Below are 19264 nucleotides of genomic sequence, written 5' to 3'. Positions count from 1 at the left end.
CTCCCACGAATTCTCCTGTGAGGCTGGGAGTTGCTCCTGGCACCTCAACCCCCGCAATTTTTTTCATTCGGTGCTTTTAGGTTTTATTTCCCATCACTGGGGCCCTGGGTTGTGTGGTCTGTCTCACTGCCCCTTTTATTACCTGGTTTATCTGCATGCGAATGTGTGTCCTTAGTCAGCCAACTGCCTGTGAGCCTCATTTCCTCCCCACACCCGGTTCTGCCAACCACCGCCTCTTCCTGGTAGGACCTTCTCCACTGGCCACTGACTCTGCCCCTCTTACTGCTCTGGATGAATGGTGTGTTGTTGTCGGACTTCAGTACAGTTCAATTTTCCGTCTGTTCTGGTTGTGTTTTTGTTTCTAAATCTCTGTTGTCCTTAAATTTGGTTGTGGGAAGAGGTACAGTGTTTCCAGCTACGCCTCCATCTTGGCTGGAAGTTGGTTTGTTTCTTGTTTGTGCCCTGATCTGATCAAATCTACAGCCTTGGTATACTGGGATGCTACTATAACCAAATGAGGTACCCAGCAGGGCTAGCGCCACAACTTTTTTATCCACTCATCTATTTATGGGTACTTGTGTGCTTCCATATCTTGGCTACTGTAAACAACACTTCAATGAACATAGGAGTACATATATTTGTTCAAGTTAGTGTTTTGGGTATTGTAATCTTTATTGTCTATGTGCATGCCTCAATCATGAGCCCACCAATTCTGAGCTGCATACTTTCCCACATTATACACTTCACACTATGGACACAGTAAAAACTAATAATAAAGCATACATAACACTTTCACATTTACTTCCAAAAGATCTGACCTCATAAGAACTACTTGTCATTATTAAGCTGCACTTTTTAAAATGCTTCATCTAAAGTTGAATGACTATCAAAAAGAACCATGATCCCATTACCTGGGAGATGGAACCCTCAATTATGGGCCTTGTGCTCTGGACCACTTCTGGGGTTTTCCGGCTTTCCTGAGTTAAAATGTCTTGTCGTGGAATCTCATGAATGGAGCGCCCCATTTCTTTGATGGTGGTGATGCCATCATATGGTTTTCCTTTGGTAATTGCACCTTCAAATGCTCGTATGGGAGGACTCTCTCTCTTAATCTGCTTGGGATATTTAAGGCCATCTTCAAAGCTTTCAGTTGTTGCTCTTGGTGTGCCTTTAAAAGAGAATTCAAGATATATACTTATTAAAATAGCACACACAGTTGCATAACAACGGCACTGGACTGTACAATTATAACTTGTTAAAGAAAAACCCTGGCTGGTGTGGCTCAGTGGATTGAGCGCCAGCCTCAAAGGGTGAACCAAAGGGTTGCCAGTTCGATTCCCAGTCAGTGCACATGCCTGGGTTTCAGGCCAGGTCCCCAGTTGGGGGTGCGTGAGAGGCAATTACACAATGATGGTTTTTTTCCTTTTTTCCTCTTCCTCTCTCTAAAAATAAATAATTTTTTAATTGTTAAAATGATAAATTTGTTACATATATTTTACCACAATTTAAGAAAACTAATGCCTTTTCACCTTGCAGTTTCTAATCAATTTTCTGTTTACAACAGATCCTTCAATAAATATTCATCGGTCATTTTTTAGGGTCGTTCAAAATTTAAGACATCTTTCATTACAGTCATACAATGGTTCTAATATAGTAAAGATGTCTCTAATTCAACTATTAGGCAACTATCATCTGCAAATAAAGTATACAACTCAGAAACAGAAGATTTATAATCAAGACTTAAATATCTAACATTTCGAAAGGGGAAAACATCTTGAAAAGCAGGTCTCACATACTGCAAGTTAACATCTAACTACTCTACCAGTAAGGCAGTCATGCCGGACAAACAAACAAACAAACAAACAAACACACAAACGAATGGTTACCCTGCATTATGGAACCAGACAGCACAGTCCTTTCTTTTAGGTCAGAATGAGGACTTCCCCTGGGTAATGCTCGGCATATCAGCCCTTTCAAACAAAGAAAGCAATTCAAGCATTTAACACAATGGATATGTCAATTCGCATATACTTTATATTATCTTTAGAATATGTATTTTTGATAAAAGCTCTATGGAGAAAGGGGTATCATTTTAAACTATGTACAGTGCTATGTGGGCACTACATTTGTTGGAAGGATCACTTCTTAAATTATGTAAGTGTCTAAGTACTATGCTGTATACCTGAAACTAATATAATATTGAACGTCAACTGTAATTTAAAAAAAGGGGGGAGGATTTTTAATCTATGAACTACTCAGAAGAATGTGATGAAATAAAAGTTGAAAGTATCAAACATGACCACCTATTCCTTTCTAAATGTTTTTCTAAATATAAAATGGCCACAAAACACATCTATTTTGGGTCAAAAAAGAAAGAGCCAGCTCTGGCCAGATGGCTCAGTTGGTTGGAGTATCATCCTGTACACCAAAAGGTTGTGGGTTCAATCTCTGGCTGGGGTGTATATTGGAGGCAACCTATGAGTATCTCTCTCTCTTCCTTCTTCTCTAAAATCAATAAACATATTCTCAGGTGAGAATTAAAAAAAAAAAAAAGACACTTTCAAAGCTAAATCTAAAATCCCAATGCTTCTTTACCAAGGTAAGAGAAAATACAAAGGGATTGAAAATCACTGTTTAGCTTTGAAATATATCTGTGAGAAAAGGAAAACATGAAAAATGGATAACTTAAAAATAGATAAAACAAACATGAAAGTCAAAATCGAAGAGTTATAAATATCCTCAAAAAATTTCATGTTGTACAATATGTGTAGAGGGTGGGGCAAAAGTAGGTTTACAGTTGTTCAGATGGAAAATAAATACAAGAATAAACTCTGTGTGTGAGCACACGCACAACTTTTGCCCCATCCTGTACTGCTGGTAATTTTGAATCATGGATTGGAAATAACCATACCCATTTACCCTTAAATAAAAGGGAGTAAGATTGTTTTTAAATACAAAGAAAATCCCAAATTAGACAGGACTTCTAAGATTGATAAATCCTTACCCTGGTTTCATCTAGATTAAAATTAAACAGTTGAAACAGGCTAAGATTTAAAGAAAGTTAGTCATTAAAAAGAAAAAAGCCATACTATCATTTATTGAATGTATATCATATGAGCAGCACAAATTCACCATAAAAAAGTGATCTATTACATCACCTTCTCTGCCTCACAATAAAAAAAACAAAGTTCTCATAATGAATTTCACATTTTTAAACTCATTTAACTAAAATAGAAAAACCTAAAAATTATATGACAATTCTAGTAGCTACTTATGATGTGACCAATTATGTTTAACTTTTACTTCCTTCCACTGACATGTACTACACCTAATTTATATGTAAATATGAATATAAATGCAAACATTAATGTTTCATATTAACATATTACCTATTTTCTATATTATACATATTAATGATATATTAGTATGTTTTACTTCTATATTAATATAGATTCCAGGTAGAAACAACAGTTTGAATATAACCTAATCCAATGATGTAAACTTATTATACAAAATTAAATGTATCTAAATTATGTTCTGAAAACAAGATTTTACCCTCTAATGGTGCTGATACTGGAGACTCCCTAATTGGCAATCCTTGTTTTATATTTCCTTCCACTGATTCATAGCTTCTTTTTAAACTGATTTCATGAACTGTTCTCGGACTCCTTGTCCCTTCTCGGACATTTTTAATATCTGCAGAATTCAGAAACAAGAATTGCTCAGACAGAGGTCAAAGCCTATTGTACAGTAAGGAAGTTATTGTAGTTCCATAGTTTATCTTATAAAAACAAGAATATAAAAACTTGTCTTAACCTACTAGTTTTAACGTACAATATAAACATATGCAAATGATATTTATAAAAATGTCTTTGTTTATTCAAAAATATATACTGAGTTCCAGCTTAAGCTAGGCTTACAGATAAGGTTAACTTTAAGTCCTTTGTTCATTGAACTTACCCAATAGTGACAGATACAGATAAGTTAATAGGCAATTACTACAGAGTATAATAAGTACTATGAAAAGACAAGTACAATGTGCGATGAGAATGCAGGAAGGGGAACCTAACACTTAAAGGTACTGATAAGGATGCTAGAAGTAATATTTAAGCTTAGAGCTGAATGACAAATAAGAGTTGCTTAGGTCAAAGGGAGGAAGAGGTGACAGGGACCAAGGGGACAATGAACACAAAGACCTCAAGGCAAGACAGAATATGGCACATTAAAATAATTTAAACTTGGGAGTTAGGGGGTGGAAGGATCAAGGAAAAAGGATTCATGGACATGAACAACAGTGTGGTGATCGTGGAGGAAAAGGGATATAAGGGGGATATATGGCAATGGAAAAATATATAATTAAAATTATATTTAAAAAATCCTTAAACTCAGTTAATGGCTCACGTGTACAGTGAATCTAGGAAAAAGAATGTAGGGCAAGTAAATGCAAGGGGGCTAAGGGAAAAAGTAAAAAGGGCCCTGGCTGACGTGGCTCAGTAGAGAGAGTGCTGGGCCTATAAACCAAAGAGTCGCCAGTTTCATTCCCAGTCAGGGCACATGCCTGGGTTGGAGGCCAAGTCCCCAGTAGGGGGCATTTGAGAAACAACTACACATTGATGTTTCCCTCTCTTTCTCCCTCCTTTCCCATCTATAAATAAACAAAATCTTAAAACGAACAAATAAACCTGGGAAGTCAACCATCTGAAGAGATAAGTAGGAAGCAGATCATAGAGGGGTGATTAAGCCAAGGTAATGAGCTTACAATAACCCTGAAGGCAATGGAGAGCCAAGCAAGTGACATCATACAGTTCTGACTATGGATTAATGCCGAAGGCAGGGAGATCAGTTAGGCAGCCACTGAGCTTTCTAGATGAAAGATGGTGGTAACACTGGAGAATAAACAAAAATGGAAGGATTCCCAGGACTTTAGGAAAGAGAACAGAAACAACTTAAGCGACTGATTGATTGGATGTGAAAAGCTTTAGAAGTCAAAGATGACATTGAGACTTCCGGCTTAGACAATGTACATTAAGTTCTTTCACCAGAAACAAAATGCAAACCAATACATGACAGGATGTTAAAACTATAGAGGAAGAAAATAAGAAAGTTACCACATATTTTGCATCAGGCACTCTGTACTCACATATTTTATTTCTTTGTATTTGAGGAGAAAGATAAAGTACAACTAATAACTGCTCAGACCACAAAAACATTTGCAAATGCGAACTCAAATCCAGTTCATCACTTCGCTTTTATACCATAACTGAGTCATTCTTATAAAGTAATGTTAATGGAGAAAAAGAGTATACCTAAAGAAATGTTTTCATATAGACATTAAAATAGTTATATTTACAAACAATTTAAATTCAATACTTTTTCTAGGATTATCAGTCTATTACCTACTCCCTAACGCTTAACTCATCAAATAAGAATCTTCTCAAATAAAATGGTTCTGTTAGTTAACAAAGATTCTTTTCCTAGGCTAAATTGACAGACTGTAGTTCACATTAGATACCATTTACACTACACTATGAGGTTTGCAGTCACTTTTTATGGACTGCCTCACTTAGTTTTTCTCAAACATTTCAGGAGAAGGCATTATTATGAACCCTTTTACAGAGAGGGAACCTGGGCTTAGAGAAGAGAAACTAACTTCCCTAAAGTAAGTAATGCAATGTTTTACTTGGGAACCAAGTAAACCAGGGAACCAGATGCAATGTTTTCAGTGTACAGACATAATACTTACTATCATAAGATAAAATGTGTCCACTTTTGCCTTCATAAATAACATGGCCTTTGGATGCAGCTTCTTCTCTGCCTTTCTCAGGACTGCTCTCTTCAATGGGTATTCTAGAAATGGGTCCCTTCACCAAAGCTTCAGCTGGTATGCCAGGCTGGGACAGAGCCGGGGTACCCTGACATCAAATCAAACATAAGCACCAGAGAAGTCACTCGAGTTCCGTGGAAATGCAAGCTACCCAGAAAATTTAACCTACTGCACTAAGAGTCAGATCAACCCATATCTTCAAAAGAGAGAAAACAAACACATGGGAGGAAACCAGACATTAAGTTTTTTATGACATTAAATATAAAGAGATTATATTTTCATCTTTGAACAATGATGCACAAAACCTCTTTAAAATGTTGATAAATATATGAGTTGAATCAGCTTTCTTTCCCACTGGAAATTCAAACTTTTATGAAGGTGCTTAACTGGTGAAAAAATTTGTTTTAAGACCTAAAATTATGTAAATATAATAAAGCTTTTTCAAAATTTCTAATAAAAATAGTTTAATAAATTAAGTTGTAATTTTTAGAGTACCACAACTTTCTCTCATAATGTGATAAGGAGAAGAAAGAACAGTTCAATTACCAAACTGTCTGCTCGGTTAGATCTCTAGTCATCAATCAGAGAAGGGTAAGAAAACCCAGAAGCCTCCATTTTGTAATGTGGATTCCGTTTAGGCCATATCATCTGAATTTTCACCATCATTAAGTCCTTTTCTGGATTGGTCTTTTTACCTTTCTTTTAAGCAGTAAACCCTTCCTTCAAGGAAAATCATTCATGAAACCTAATATGTAGAATATTTTGTACAAGTGAGATGTCTGGGTTGAAATGAAAGTGGAAAGCCCAGACTTAACCCACTCACACATTTAAAGTCCCCCAAATTCTAGACAGGACAATGTGAAATGACATACTTACAGCAGGAAGAATAAGGAAACCAATATATTTACTCTTATTTACCTACTTTGAAAGTACCCATGTCAAACTGATTTGAAATTAAACTGATAAAGACTAGCCTCAGCTGATCTAGTTCATTTTGTCTTCTTATGCAGTTTGTATACCAGAGCAAAAATGAAAAAGAAAAATAATGCACACATACCATTTATTTTTCTTCTGTTTAAATTAAAATGTTGGCTTATTCTACAAACTAATTTCTTTTTTTTTTAATTTAATTATTTTTCAAGTACAGTGTTCTGTCTTCTACTCCCATCCCAGCCCACCCCTGTGCTCCCCAGCTCCCCCCCATCCACCCCTCTTAGTTTTTGTCCATGTGTCCTTTATACTTGTTCCTGTGAATCTTTCCCCTCTTCCCCTGAAATTCCCTCCCTTCTTCCCTCTGGTCCCTGTCATCCTGTTCTGTATTTCAGTGTCTTTGGTTATATTTTGCTTGTTTGTTTGTTTTGTTGTTTAGTTTCTTGTTAAAGGTGAGATAATATGGTATTTGTCTTTCACCACCTGGCTTATTTCACTCAGCATAATGCTTTCCAGTTCCATCCATGCTGTTGCAAAGGGTAGAAGCTCCTTCTTTCTTTCTGCTGCATAGAATTCCATTGTGTATATGTACCATAATTTTTTGATCCATTCATTTACTGATGGGCACCTAGGTTGCTTCCAACTCTTGGCTATTGTAAATTGTGCTGCTATGAACAATGGGGTGCATAGGTTTTTTTGGATTGGTATTTTAGGGTTCTTAGGATATAATCTCAGCAGTGGAATTGCTGGGTCAGAAGGCAGGTCCATTTTTAGTTTTCTGAGAAAATTCCATACTGTTTTCCATAATGGCTGCACCAGGCTGCAATAACCACCAACAGTGAACTAGGGTCCCCTTTTCCCCACAACCTCTCGAACATTTGTTGTTTGTTGCTTTGTTTATGATAGCCATTCTGACCCGTGTAAAGTGGTATCTCATTCTACAAACTAATTTCAGGGGAACATATACTTTGGTCAAATGTGGAAGAACAGACCTGAAGAGTTAGTATGTAACTTTCTAGATCACTATATGCCATATACTATAACCCATATCTTAAGGAGGGAATACCAGGGGATCTTGTTAAAATGGAGACTCTGGGTCAACAGGTCTAAAGTGGGGACTGAAATTTCTGCATTATTTTAACAAGCTCCCAGGTAATGCTGATACTCTGGGGCACAAAGTATACACTTGGTCAGCAAGGTCTTAGACCATGGTTTTCAAATGGGCATGCAGCAGATTCCTAGAGGGCTGAATACCCAGATAGCTGGGTCCCAACCCCATGGGTGAGATTTCAGTACATCTGCAGTGGGACCTCATATGTCTAACAATTTCTCAGGGGACATTGATGCTACTGGTATAAGGACCACACTTTAACAACCACTGTCTTAGGAAAGAGAAACAACAAGGAAGAAGAATAGAACAGAAAACCTGTGACAGGTACAATTTGCAAAAGTACAGGATCCTGTTCATAATAATTTCCCAACACAGAATTTTCCTTCCCCAGATCTACATTATTAATAAAAAGGCTAAGGACTGTTTTACATGTCAAACTATAATTAACATCTGAGAAAAAGACCTTTTATTGCTCAAAATTAGCAATTCATTTAGCCTAAAAATTGGAACAAGATTCTTAATTTTTAGCACATCTGTCAATGCCATCCAAACTTCCTAGTTTAGCATTGATTCTAGCAAGGCAGCTCACATACTAAGATTGTGGACCTTCCTTTTCACAAGAGACAAAAGCGAGTGAATAATATTCTACAATTTTCTTTCAACTTCTATTTAAGCTAAGCATGTGGTAAGAGCTTTTCCAGGAAGACAGTGAAAGCTGCATCAATTAGAACTTGTTTCTTCTGCCAATTTTCAAATAATTGACCTTTCAAATGAACCAAGTGTAGATAATATAGCTTGTAGTCAAAATAATCACATTAATGTCTTTATGCAATTTATGGATCTGGGATTTATCACCACTAAAATCCAGTTCCATAACCCAGAACAATTAACAGATTACTCACAAAACTATAATATATAGCCGGAACAGCCAAAGCTCGAGATTTGACCTCCAGTGTTCATGGTATTTCAGAAATCATTACAACAAACCTGAGTGATTGAGCCCCGTAGGGATGGGATACTTTCCATGGAAATTTTGCTGGTCGGAGTTCCCCTAGTTATACTTCCTTCTTGAGTGGTTCCTGTGGTACCTGAATAAAAAGAAAATAATGCGCAGTTTACATTCCCTACCTCTGTACAGAAAACAACAACAACAAAAACTTGGGAAAGGGATAAGAAGAAAAGGAAACAGCAGCACAAAGAAATAGTTTTTGATTTACTGAGATCTACTTTTAAAATGATACTGCAATCATTTATGATTTACTGAGATCTACTTTTAAAATGATACTGCAATTACTACAAAGGACCGCTGAAATACAGAATTTCAAAGCTCTTAAATAAATTTTACATGGAAAGGAACCATAAATCTACAATTTAAAAGCTCTAACTTAAAAAAACCCACTGTTAAAACATATTAATTACTTACTTTAATAAACTTATTGGGGACAAAAGTTTAATATTTCTGCCGAACAGCATATTTTTACCTCTGACCACTCCTTCATGTTGTGCCCTGACCAATAAACCCTCAGGTTGTGAATTTTGGCTTCGAGGAGAAAATTCTTCCTGCTTGATGTAGGGCACAGTAGCTATGAAGCAAAGTAAGAGAAAAATGAAGAGACCAAGCACTGAGTTGCTGACTATAATGCTACAAATGCAGAAACACTCTGAGTTCTACTCACTGACCTGACTTGGCAGACTCCTGTTGCCGTGGCAGTCCAAGAGAGATAGAGCCCACTGAGGGCTTAGCTGTTTCTTGACTGTAGGAAGCCTGATTATGAGAAGTCAAATAAGTGCCAGGTGTTCCCTAAAAATAATTTTAAAAGACTAAAATAACACTGCCTTTTCACAAAGTCAACTATAAATTATAAATTTAATGTTCACATTTCTGTTTATAAAAATTAATACCTCCACTAACCAAAATTTAAAGTAGATATTTATAAAGCAAGGAAATATTTACACGGTCAGGTAATCTATGCTTATACGGTCAATTAATAAAGTGTCAACTAATATACAATTAATAAAATGGTCAATTTAAAAAATGTCAATCACTCTACACTCATATGGTCAATTAATCTGTGTTTATATAGTCAATTAATCTATGACAAAGGAGGCAGGAATATCCAATGGAGAAAAGATAGTCTCTTCATAAACTGGAGAGACACATGCAAAAAAAAAAAAAAAGATGAACTGCTTTCTTACATTGCATTCAAAACTAAACTTAAAATGAATTAAAGACTTAAATGTAAAATTGAAACCATAAAACAAAGTAGAAAACCTAGGTAGTAAATTCTTTGATATCAGTCTTAGCAGTAATTTTTTGGATATGCCTCCTCAGGCGAGGGCAACAAAAGCAAAAATGAACAAATGGGACTATGTCAAACCAAAAAGCTCACTCAGCAAAGGAAACCATCAACAAAACATCAAAAAAGACAACCTATTGAATGGGATAAGATATAGCTTTTGTCTGTAATGTGTAAAGAACTTCTATAATCTAGTTAACAAAAAGACTCAATAAAACAGTCACTTCACAATCAGATGTACAAATAGCCAGTAAGTATATGAAAAACTGCTCAACCTCATCTTGCTATCAAGAAAATGCAAAATAAAACCACAAAAATATTATACACCCATCAGACTGACTAAAATTAAAAAAAAAAACTGACAAGAAATGAAGCAACCTGAAGTATCACATACTGCTGGTGGTAGTATAAAACTGTAGAACCACTCTGGGAAAATATGAAGTAAAATATATTTATACCCAGCAATTCCACTGTCAGAATTACACAAGAGAAATGAAAGCATATTGTCTATAAAGAGCCGAGTACAAAAATATTCCTATCAGTTTTAGTAGCCAAAAACTAGAAATGGTTCAGGTTTCCATCAACAACAAATGGATAAACAAACGGCTAAGTTCACACAATGGAGACGTACTTGGCAATAAACAGGAAGAAACTATTGGTTATATAAAACCCTAGATATATTCCTAAAACCACTATATCGTGTTAAAGACAGACACAAAAAAGTATACACTATATAATTCAGTTTATATGAAATTATAGAAAAGGCAAACTAATCTACAACATCAGAAAGCAGAACAGTGGTTGCTTCAGGCACTGGAAAAGGTCTGCTTAGAAAAGGGCATGAGTAAATTCTGATGTGATGGAAATGTACTGCTCAGTATAACCTGACAGAAGTGTGATCATTGGCTGTGCACAACAGTCAAAACTGATCAAACCATTAAAATCAGATGATATTTTAAAAAGAAAAGATATATATATACTAGCCAAAGTCTGAATAAACTAGGGCCTAACAGTCATCTATAATTTAATATGCAGTCTTTATAATAACAAGTATTCTTAATATATCAAATATTCCAGTTACTTGAAAATATTCCGTTTTTAATTACACTAAACTTTAGAGCACATGATTAAACCAGATGGTGTGCCACACTCACTCAGTCTGGGCCTGTAACTCGCACAAACTTTCTCTGCATGGCATGGAGTGCAGTGATTACTGCATTTTCTGGGCACTGTCCCTTCATATCTGTACAAAGATTTTTATTTACTAGGATTCTGACAAATTAGTATGAGAAGGAAGGATAATTTTTACCACAACCATATTCAACAGGACAGCTATTGGGAAGAGAAGCCATTTTACCTGTGAGATGGAGCCTCCCAGTATAAAAGATGGTTTTTCTGAAGCTACTGTGGTTTTGGATGATGGGATGAGAGGAGGAGGTGGCCTAGTGGGTCGAGTTGTTGGAAGCCGAACCCCTTCAGGGAGATTAGTTATCACTTGATGTGGAGCAGGCTGGAGGGCTTTCAGAAGGAAAAAAAGAAAGATTTAAAATAGTCAATTTCCTAGTCTGAAACATGTTACCTATCTTAGTCATTCCTAAATTTTTGAATCAAAAATTAAAAGTGCAAAATAAAGCCGAGGATGAACATTTCTATTTTAAATTTCCCTGACACTTGAATTAAACCTGTATACATATTCAGGTCACTAATGGTATTTGTGAAGTTAAAACATTTGACTCCCTATCAAACCAGAGCTTTCAAAAAAGTTAATGCTCATTTCAAACTACTTCTGCTTAGCGTATGTAAATAGCAATCTTCAATACTGTATTTTGCCATGTATAACGTGCTTATATGTATAATGTACACCCATGTTTTATGTACATTATACACAGGATTGTTATACCTGTCATTATACCGATGGCATGTAATAATCATACCTATGTGTAATTTTTCCCTAAAAAAATTTAGGCAAAAAAGTACGCATTGTACATGGCAAAATACGGTATTATTTTTTCTCTCTTTCCATCACTCTTGGGACCTTACATTGGAGGTGAGATAAAAGGGCACTCCTTAGGAATACTTGGTATCTACTGACATGACTGACAACCAATTATACATCCTCTTTGTAATTCACATAATTTGAGAAACATTTACTGATTCTAGCTCTCCTGGACTCTTGAATTTCTGCAGTAAGTGGGGGGGGACAATGGAGATCTCAAGATTTTAAAAGTACTTGTACTCTTAAGAGGAAAGCCAGTCAATGTCACAATATGCATGTTGTCAATATAAACTTCCCAGTGGCCCAGTGAATCTCAGCTGAATATAATTAATGATGGAATGCAGAGAAATAAGAAAGTTATTAAAAAAAAAAAACGAGGACAAGTCCTGGAAGAGCTCTTAGTTCACGAGATTAAACCACCCATGTCTAATATCTGCAGGTGGATGGCCAGCAGCCACTGCACAGAGGAACAATATTTACCTGGCGGGACACTAGAAGCAGGCTGCGCTCCTATCAGGCTGTGGCACGACTCTACTGACTTCTCTCAAGGAGAGCCTACACGGTGATGTTGACCCTGCTATGGTCCTGTACCTATGGGCCTCCTGCTCTAGAGCACATCTGACCTCAGCATGAGGCACAGAGGCCACTGATTTTCCTATGAAAGTTGCAGTTATCAAAATAAGGGAAAAACCCCAAATTAATAGAGGTTTAAGTGTGAAAGGACCAAGCCCACACCATCAAGGGGCAGATCCAACTGTATACTGATATCAAGGCCTAAAATTCCTCCACAGAGAGGTTAAGAAACCCTATAAATCTAAATTTCCTGTGTATACAGCATCACTATAGCCTAATAAAAGCCTCAAAAATTCAGTTATAATTTTTCCTTTCAAAAGGAAAAAGAACTTATCTTTCTTCTCATTAGGAAAATCAAGTATTTTCAAATGCAATAAGGACCACAGCAGGCAAACACCAGATTATCCAGCCATTCTATAAATTCAAGCCTGGCTTAAATTAGAAGTCAGATCTCTGAGGATTCCGATTCTTATAATTAGCCTGCTGAAGCCCACTGCTTACTATGCAGAATAATAAATGTAATAAGAAATGGAAGAAGGAACCTTTCAAAAGATGTAGATCAAACTAATCCAAAAAACCTACCAAAGCTCATAAAACTATAAATTTTACTGCAATAATACTAATAAAAATTACTCTATGGAATTTATCTCCACATAAAAGTATAAGAAATCTTTGGACATTTAAAGGACACACATGTGAGTCATAGTAAGACATAAAAATATATATTACATGTAATATATAATTTTCCTTTTTTAAATGAAATTGACACATAATTTTTAGAAAATTTAAAAAACGCAGAGAAGTGAAATCACCCATAACCCAAACCACTTAGATTTGTGGCATATTAATGTCTGGCAGAACAAATTCCTGTTCATTTTACTATTCTTTTGCTTACCTAGTCTTATCTATTTATTCTTTCAGATAAATCTAAATTTAAAATCATTCCGAGTAGTTCCTCCCCAAAGCATCACTGGAATTTTCACTGGGCTTGCATTAAATTTGAATACAGAAAACTTGACATTTTATAATAATGAGTTTTCTGATTAAGAAACCTATATATTTTCATGTAGATCTTACACATTTGTGTTAAAAATTATTTACACATATCATATATTGTTGCTAGGAAAACTACTTTTATATATGAGTTTATAGATATACAGGACAGAAAGATACAGATATCTATATATTAATTTTTTCTTAGAATCTTAACATTCCCTTCAGCTCTAATAACTTTTCAGTTTACTCTTATTAGACTTTCTAGGTAATCTTATCCTACCTAGAATAAAAAGCTTCTCCCTTCAAAAATCTAAACCTCTTCTTTGATTCTTTTTTTTTACTGTACTATAGCAAAACTTGTAGAAATATCAGCTAACATTTAGTATGTACTATGTGCAGAGCACCATGTATTACATGAATTATCTCATTTCGCCCTCATGACTAATTAGATCATTTAACACCATTTTATAGGTGAGGGAACTGAGGCTCAATGAATCACACCTAACTGCCCAACTAAGGTCACACTACCAGGGATTTTTCAAAAGCAATATAATTCCTGATGCTGACCTCTAAAGCACAGTACACTAATGTCTCTCTGAAGGACTGGGTGTGGAATTTCAGACGCCTCTGGGACATCCATCAGGATAATGGTACTCTCTTCCTTCTTCGACATATTAAAATAATTAGTAAGTGTTCTACCACTGAAGATTTATGAAATAAACCAACTTCAAAATCACTTCCTCCTCTCTGGAGATTTTAACATGATACTGTATTATAAATTCAGTGTCTGATTGTTTTGCCATTTCCAATAGGTTTTAATTATATGGAAAACTCCACTTTGCCATAGTAGTTGTTAAAGAAAAAGAAACAATTGAGACCTGGCTGGTGTAGCTCAGCGGATTGAGCACGGGCCTGCGAACCAGAGTATAGAGGTTCGATTCCCAGTCAGGGCACATGCCTGGGTTGCAGGCCAGTTCCCAACAGGGGACTCATGAGAGGCAACCATACATCGATATTTCTCCCTCTCTCTCCTTCCTTTCCCCTCTAAAGATAAATAAATAAAATCTTTAAAAAAGAAACGATAGAAATTTATATGGTTCTAAATACAACTATTTAAATCATTACATATTCAGAGCTGAAAAAAGAAAATAAACAAACTAGATTCAGTTGCCTAAAAGTATGAACTCTTATTTCAATTAGATTTGGTTAACCAACTTTAGAAGTGCAATTCTACCTCTATCCCTACATTTGGAAATTTAATTTCCTTCACTGTAGAAAAAAGGCTTCAAACTAAAGCAAGGCCAACCTGTGTAAATATTACTGGAAAGTGAAAACAATTCTTCCCTAAGATATTTTTTCAAGCTTTCTACAGATACAAAGGCTTTATGCCACTTAAAAGGGGGCACATTTACAGTAATTATTTGTAGCACTGACATTTAGAGAAAATGAATACAATCAAACAGATGGACAACAGGTGGTGCCTGTTACTTTTTATACGAGACCATGAAGAAAACATCAAAACCATGGTCCTAATTCAGGTGGACTATACCAGCCTGTTTATATATAACCAGTGATAGTTCATATGTAACTCCACATTCTCACTTTTTCTTTTCTTTTCTTTTTTCTCTCCCCTCCCCTCCCCTCTCTCTCTGCTGCAAAAAGCTTTATAGTTTCCATTTGGTCCAATGTACAGGAGACAATTCCAGGGTGATTAAAAGGGTGACTAGTGGTTTCAGTGAGAGACTCAGGCCAAAAGCCAGATACCAGGGAAATACAGAGGACCCCTCAAAAGCCTCTGGGCTCCAAAGGCTTCCTATTCATGCTTTGCTTGAGAGTGAACCTTTCGAAAAGCTACTTTCCCATCCCAGCCTGAGGGCCAGCCAGCCTCTGGGTGTTAGTAAGGTGATCGCTCATCTTCTTGATGAATTTCACCTCTTCATCCAGGAAATGGTTCTTTAGGAAGTCACAGAGAAGAGGGTCCATGCAGGCAGAGCCCAGGACATGCAGATGCAAAAAAGCCTGTTTCAGGTTCTTCTCTAAGGCCAAGGTGGCTCCCACGGCCCCCTGAGTTTTACCTCACTCATCTTGGACAGGCTTCAGTACGTCCCAGAAGAGAACGCAGTCACCACGCTGGTTTTGCAGCTTTAAGAGATGCTCGACGCCCTCACGCTTCTCCTTGGCCAACTCTCAGAAGAAGTGGCCCATGCCATGCAGAGCCACATTGTTGTAGTTGAAATAGAAGCCCAGAGAGAGTTAGGTATAGGAGGCCTGTAGATGCAGGTTGGCCAGGTGATTGATAGCAGCCTTCACTTCAGGGGAATAATTCTGACAAACGTGGGAGCTCATGGTTCTTTGGCAAGTTGGCTGGTCCTGGAGGCTGAGGATGGCTGAAGTGGTTCCATAGGTGGTGCGTAGAAAAGAGGCTGGCATATAGGTGGAAAGAAGGGGTGTTCCTAGGCCTGTTCTGTCCAAACCCTGCTAAAGAGGCAGATCCCAGAACTGCGAAGGGTACTGCCTCACATTTTCAGTATTTTTAACATCCTATAAACTACTGTGCTACTGCATTAACAATATTTGTGTCAAATATTCTATATAGATGCAATTTAACTGTTATGTTATTTAGAAGATTATATTTTACAGTGAACTCTGAGATAGCTATAAACTCAGGAAAGATTTCAGGCACTTGTTAAATAAATTACTGGATGAACACACAGGTAGATTATTTAAAACAAAACTTAACCTTGGAATAAAATGTAGTCAACTGTCCTGTTTGTAGAGTAACCTTGAACCAAATTGGTGTCATATTAATACCCTGATGTCTTATTAATCAAAAATATAAATAGAGGTTGGTTTTAAGACCACCACATTATGATTAAATATTAGGATACCACCAGAATCCAAACAACATGGATTAATGCTACTGACCCAGTTCAGTTTGGAACTGCAGTTCAGTTTGGAATCTCAGAATTTGAGGCTCTAACCTGTTTCAGTCTGTGCAGCTCCCAATACAACTCATTTTGTAAACCAGATCAAGAAAAAATTGAGGCCCTAAAATAACTATATTATTAACTGAATAATGTTAAACTTTAGCATAAGTTCCACAAATACCATTTGAATATCATTTTTTGTTTTAATTCTTCCTCACAAAATCTGTTCTGAATCATTCATGTAAGAAATAGATCAACTCCCTGGCCAGGCGGCTCAGCTGACTGGGGCGTCGTCCCATACACCTAAAGGTAGCAGGCTCGATCCCTGGTCAAAATGCAGACAGGAGGCAACCAATCAATATTTCTTTCTCACATCAATGTTTCTCTCTTAAATCAATAAACATATCCTCGTGCGAGGATTTAAAAAGAAATCGATCAACGAACTTTTTAATTACTCTGTAATTTATCATTCTCATAATGACATTTTCTCATAACTGGAATGCTCTTAAGCACATCTGCTAAATCCATTTATATTCTGTGGTTCATTTAATTCGTTTCTTCAACGTGTAATTACTGAGTGTACATTATGTCAATTATTGAATTAAGGATTAGGATTCTCTAAATGTAATATACTAAAAACCCAAAAGTTATCAATATTTCTACTTTTACTCAAGAAATATTCATTTAGTACTTGTTATATACCCAGCTTTGGTGGATATTATCACTCTGGTTCTCATTTTTACTAGCATAAAGTTTATATTTAAAACACTAACAATCTTCTGTTTAAAACTCTTACATAAAAGGTTCAGTGTATCATTTATCTACTAACTCATTACTCACGTGCCTGGGGTGGGGAATCAACAGGATCAGTTAAATACCACAGTTCCTTTTTTACCCTTGAAATGCATGACATTCTACAGCTAATAGCTCTTATCTATAAAAGGTACTGCAAAGAGTCTTCTGAATAACTGCAAAAAAACCTAAGCCATAATCATAAAAGATTTTAATATCCTTATATTCTAAGCACATCATAGCATATGGTCCATGAATTATCAGCCAGAACACATGTGTTATCGTCTAACCACACCAGAACTTATTAAAATTTAGAAATCACTATCTTTCTTCTTTGTTTAAAAGAAAAAAGTGTATCATGCACCAACTAAAAAAAGCATGCATAACTCAAAGCATGCATAACTCAAATCTGTCACTTGAAATAACAAGTGATGTAAACAATGATAATAGTACCTTCATGGTATCTATTTATAATATATGCACCTACTAATATACTAATTAGTATGCACTATTATATATTATGTATAAAATAAGGCTGAACCATGTGTTATAAAAATACTATTATATATTATGTATAAAATAAGGCTGAGCCATATGTTATAAAAAATACTGAATGTTCATTCTTTCTTACAGGTTGTAATCTCAGCAAGGTAGGTAAGGTAGGTAAGTTGCACTTTACAAAGGAGAAAGCTAAAGCTCAGAAAGGCTCAGTGACTTCACCGCATACTGGTAAATGATGAGGGGAAGGTTAAGTCAGGATCTGAATGGTTCCACACAGTAAAAGTTGTCTCCCATCACATCAGAGAATTAGAATACCACCTGGTTCACAGTGACTTGCTTAGAGGACAAGATAATTCATACTTTGAAAACTCAGACAAAAAGCATAAAGCACGGCTTTTATACAGTGTTCGAGCATAAAGATCAAATATCAGAATATTCAATAATACTAACATAACAATTTAACTGCAATCAATTTATCTGTTTGGAAAAAATACAATAAAGCAATTGATATGCTGATACATTTGAAAACACAAAGGACACTACCTTTGAGTATAGCTTCGCTTCCTTGCAGGTAAGTTCTTTGTGGTAATAGCTCTACCTACCTTCCCACTCTCTGTTTGGACTTTTGGACGTGCCACACGGACCTGGAGAACTACATTCCAAATCTATCTGTTCTTGCCTCTGCCGCTGTTCTTCCAGGAGTGCTGATTCATGCATTGCTTTAATGTGCCGCTGATAGAGGGCATAGCCACTCACTGGGGTTCCAATTGGTATATTACATGGGGTGCAGGAAACCTATAGGAAGGAAAAAATCTAAATATGCCATAACCAACATAATAATTACCATCTGTTACAACTAATGCTTATTTCTGGAATATGACTGGTTGAATTGATTTTACCATTATTTAATCAAAGCAACCATCAAGTATAATGTCTGCTTCTAACTTATGATGAACAAATCCCTGGTGGCTCAGCCCGGAGTCCTTACTCCTCTCTGTGTCCTCTCACCAGGTAATCATATCCACTTCTGTGGATTTAAAGGTCATCTATATGTTAATGACTCATAAATTTCCATTTCTAAGACATTTTTCTCCAAAGTCCACACTTACAAAAATTACCTAACAACTCCACTTTAGATACTTCGACACCTCTATTCAAAACTGAATTTTTCATTTTCTAAACTCAGTGCTTCTCATTTAGTGATCTCCATTTTGGAAAATAGAACCTCAGTAGCTTAGCCCAACACTGGCAGTCATCCTTGACTAATCTATTTCTTTACTCCCCCAAACTAATTCATTAACATGTCAATTCTCCAGT

The 19264-nt window shown here is 36.1% G+C and overlaps 1 protein-coding gene and 1 pseudogene across 10 annotated transcripts in view; both read right to left on the bottom strand.

The window, feature by feature from the left end:
• NCOR1 (nuclear receptor corepressor 1) overlaps positions 1–19264 on the bottom strand; it is a 209264-nt gene that overhangs the window by 39211 nt on the left and 150789 nt on the right. For 9 of the 10 annotated variants that reach the window (XM_053665685.1, XM_037166078.2, XM_053665683.1 and 6 more), the window contains 9 exons: positions 18550–18742; positions 11520–11680; positions 9546–9666; positions 9347–9448; positions 8853–8953; positions 5744–5912; positions 3556–3696; positions 1887–1970; positions 912–1168 (listed from right to left, as the gene is read on the bottom strand). In XM_053665685.1, coding sequence (XP_053521660.1) covers positions 912–1168; positions 1887–1970; positions 3556–3696; positions 5744–5912; positions 8853–8953; positions 9347–9448; positions 9546–9666; positions 11520–11680; positions 18550–18742 — 1329 coding nt within the window. The remainder of the gene's footprint in view (positions 1–911; positions 1169–1886; positions 1971–3555; positions 3697–5743; positions 5913–8852; positions 8954–9346; positions 9449–9545; positions 9667–11519; positions 11681–18549; positions 18743–19264) is intronic. The other variant, XM_053665687.1, reaches the window with a different exon arrangement.
• LOC119064444 (ferritin light chain-like) lies at positions 15134–17261 on the bottom strand (annotated as a pseudogene).

The sequence above is a fragment of the Artibeus jamaicensis genome, unplaced genomic scaffold (assembly GCF_021234435.1).
Source record: "Artibeus jamaicensis isolate MK-2021 breed Jamaican fruit bat unplaced genomic scaffold, CSHL_Jam_final contig_419, whole genome shotgun sequence".
Taxonomy (NCBI): Eukaryota; Metazoa; Chordata; class Mammalia; order Chiroptera; family Phyllostomidae; genus Artibeus; species Artibeus jamaicensis.
The sequence above is the reverse complement of the archived record's forward strand: the minus strand, read 5'-3'. Positions and strand labels throughout refer to the sequence as shown.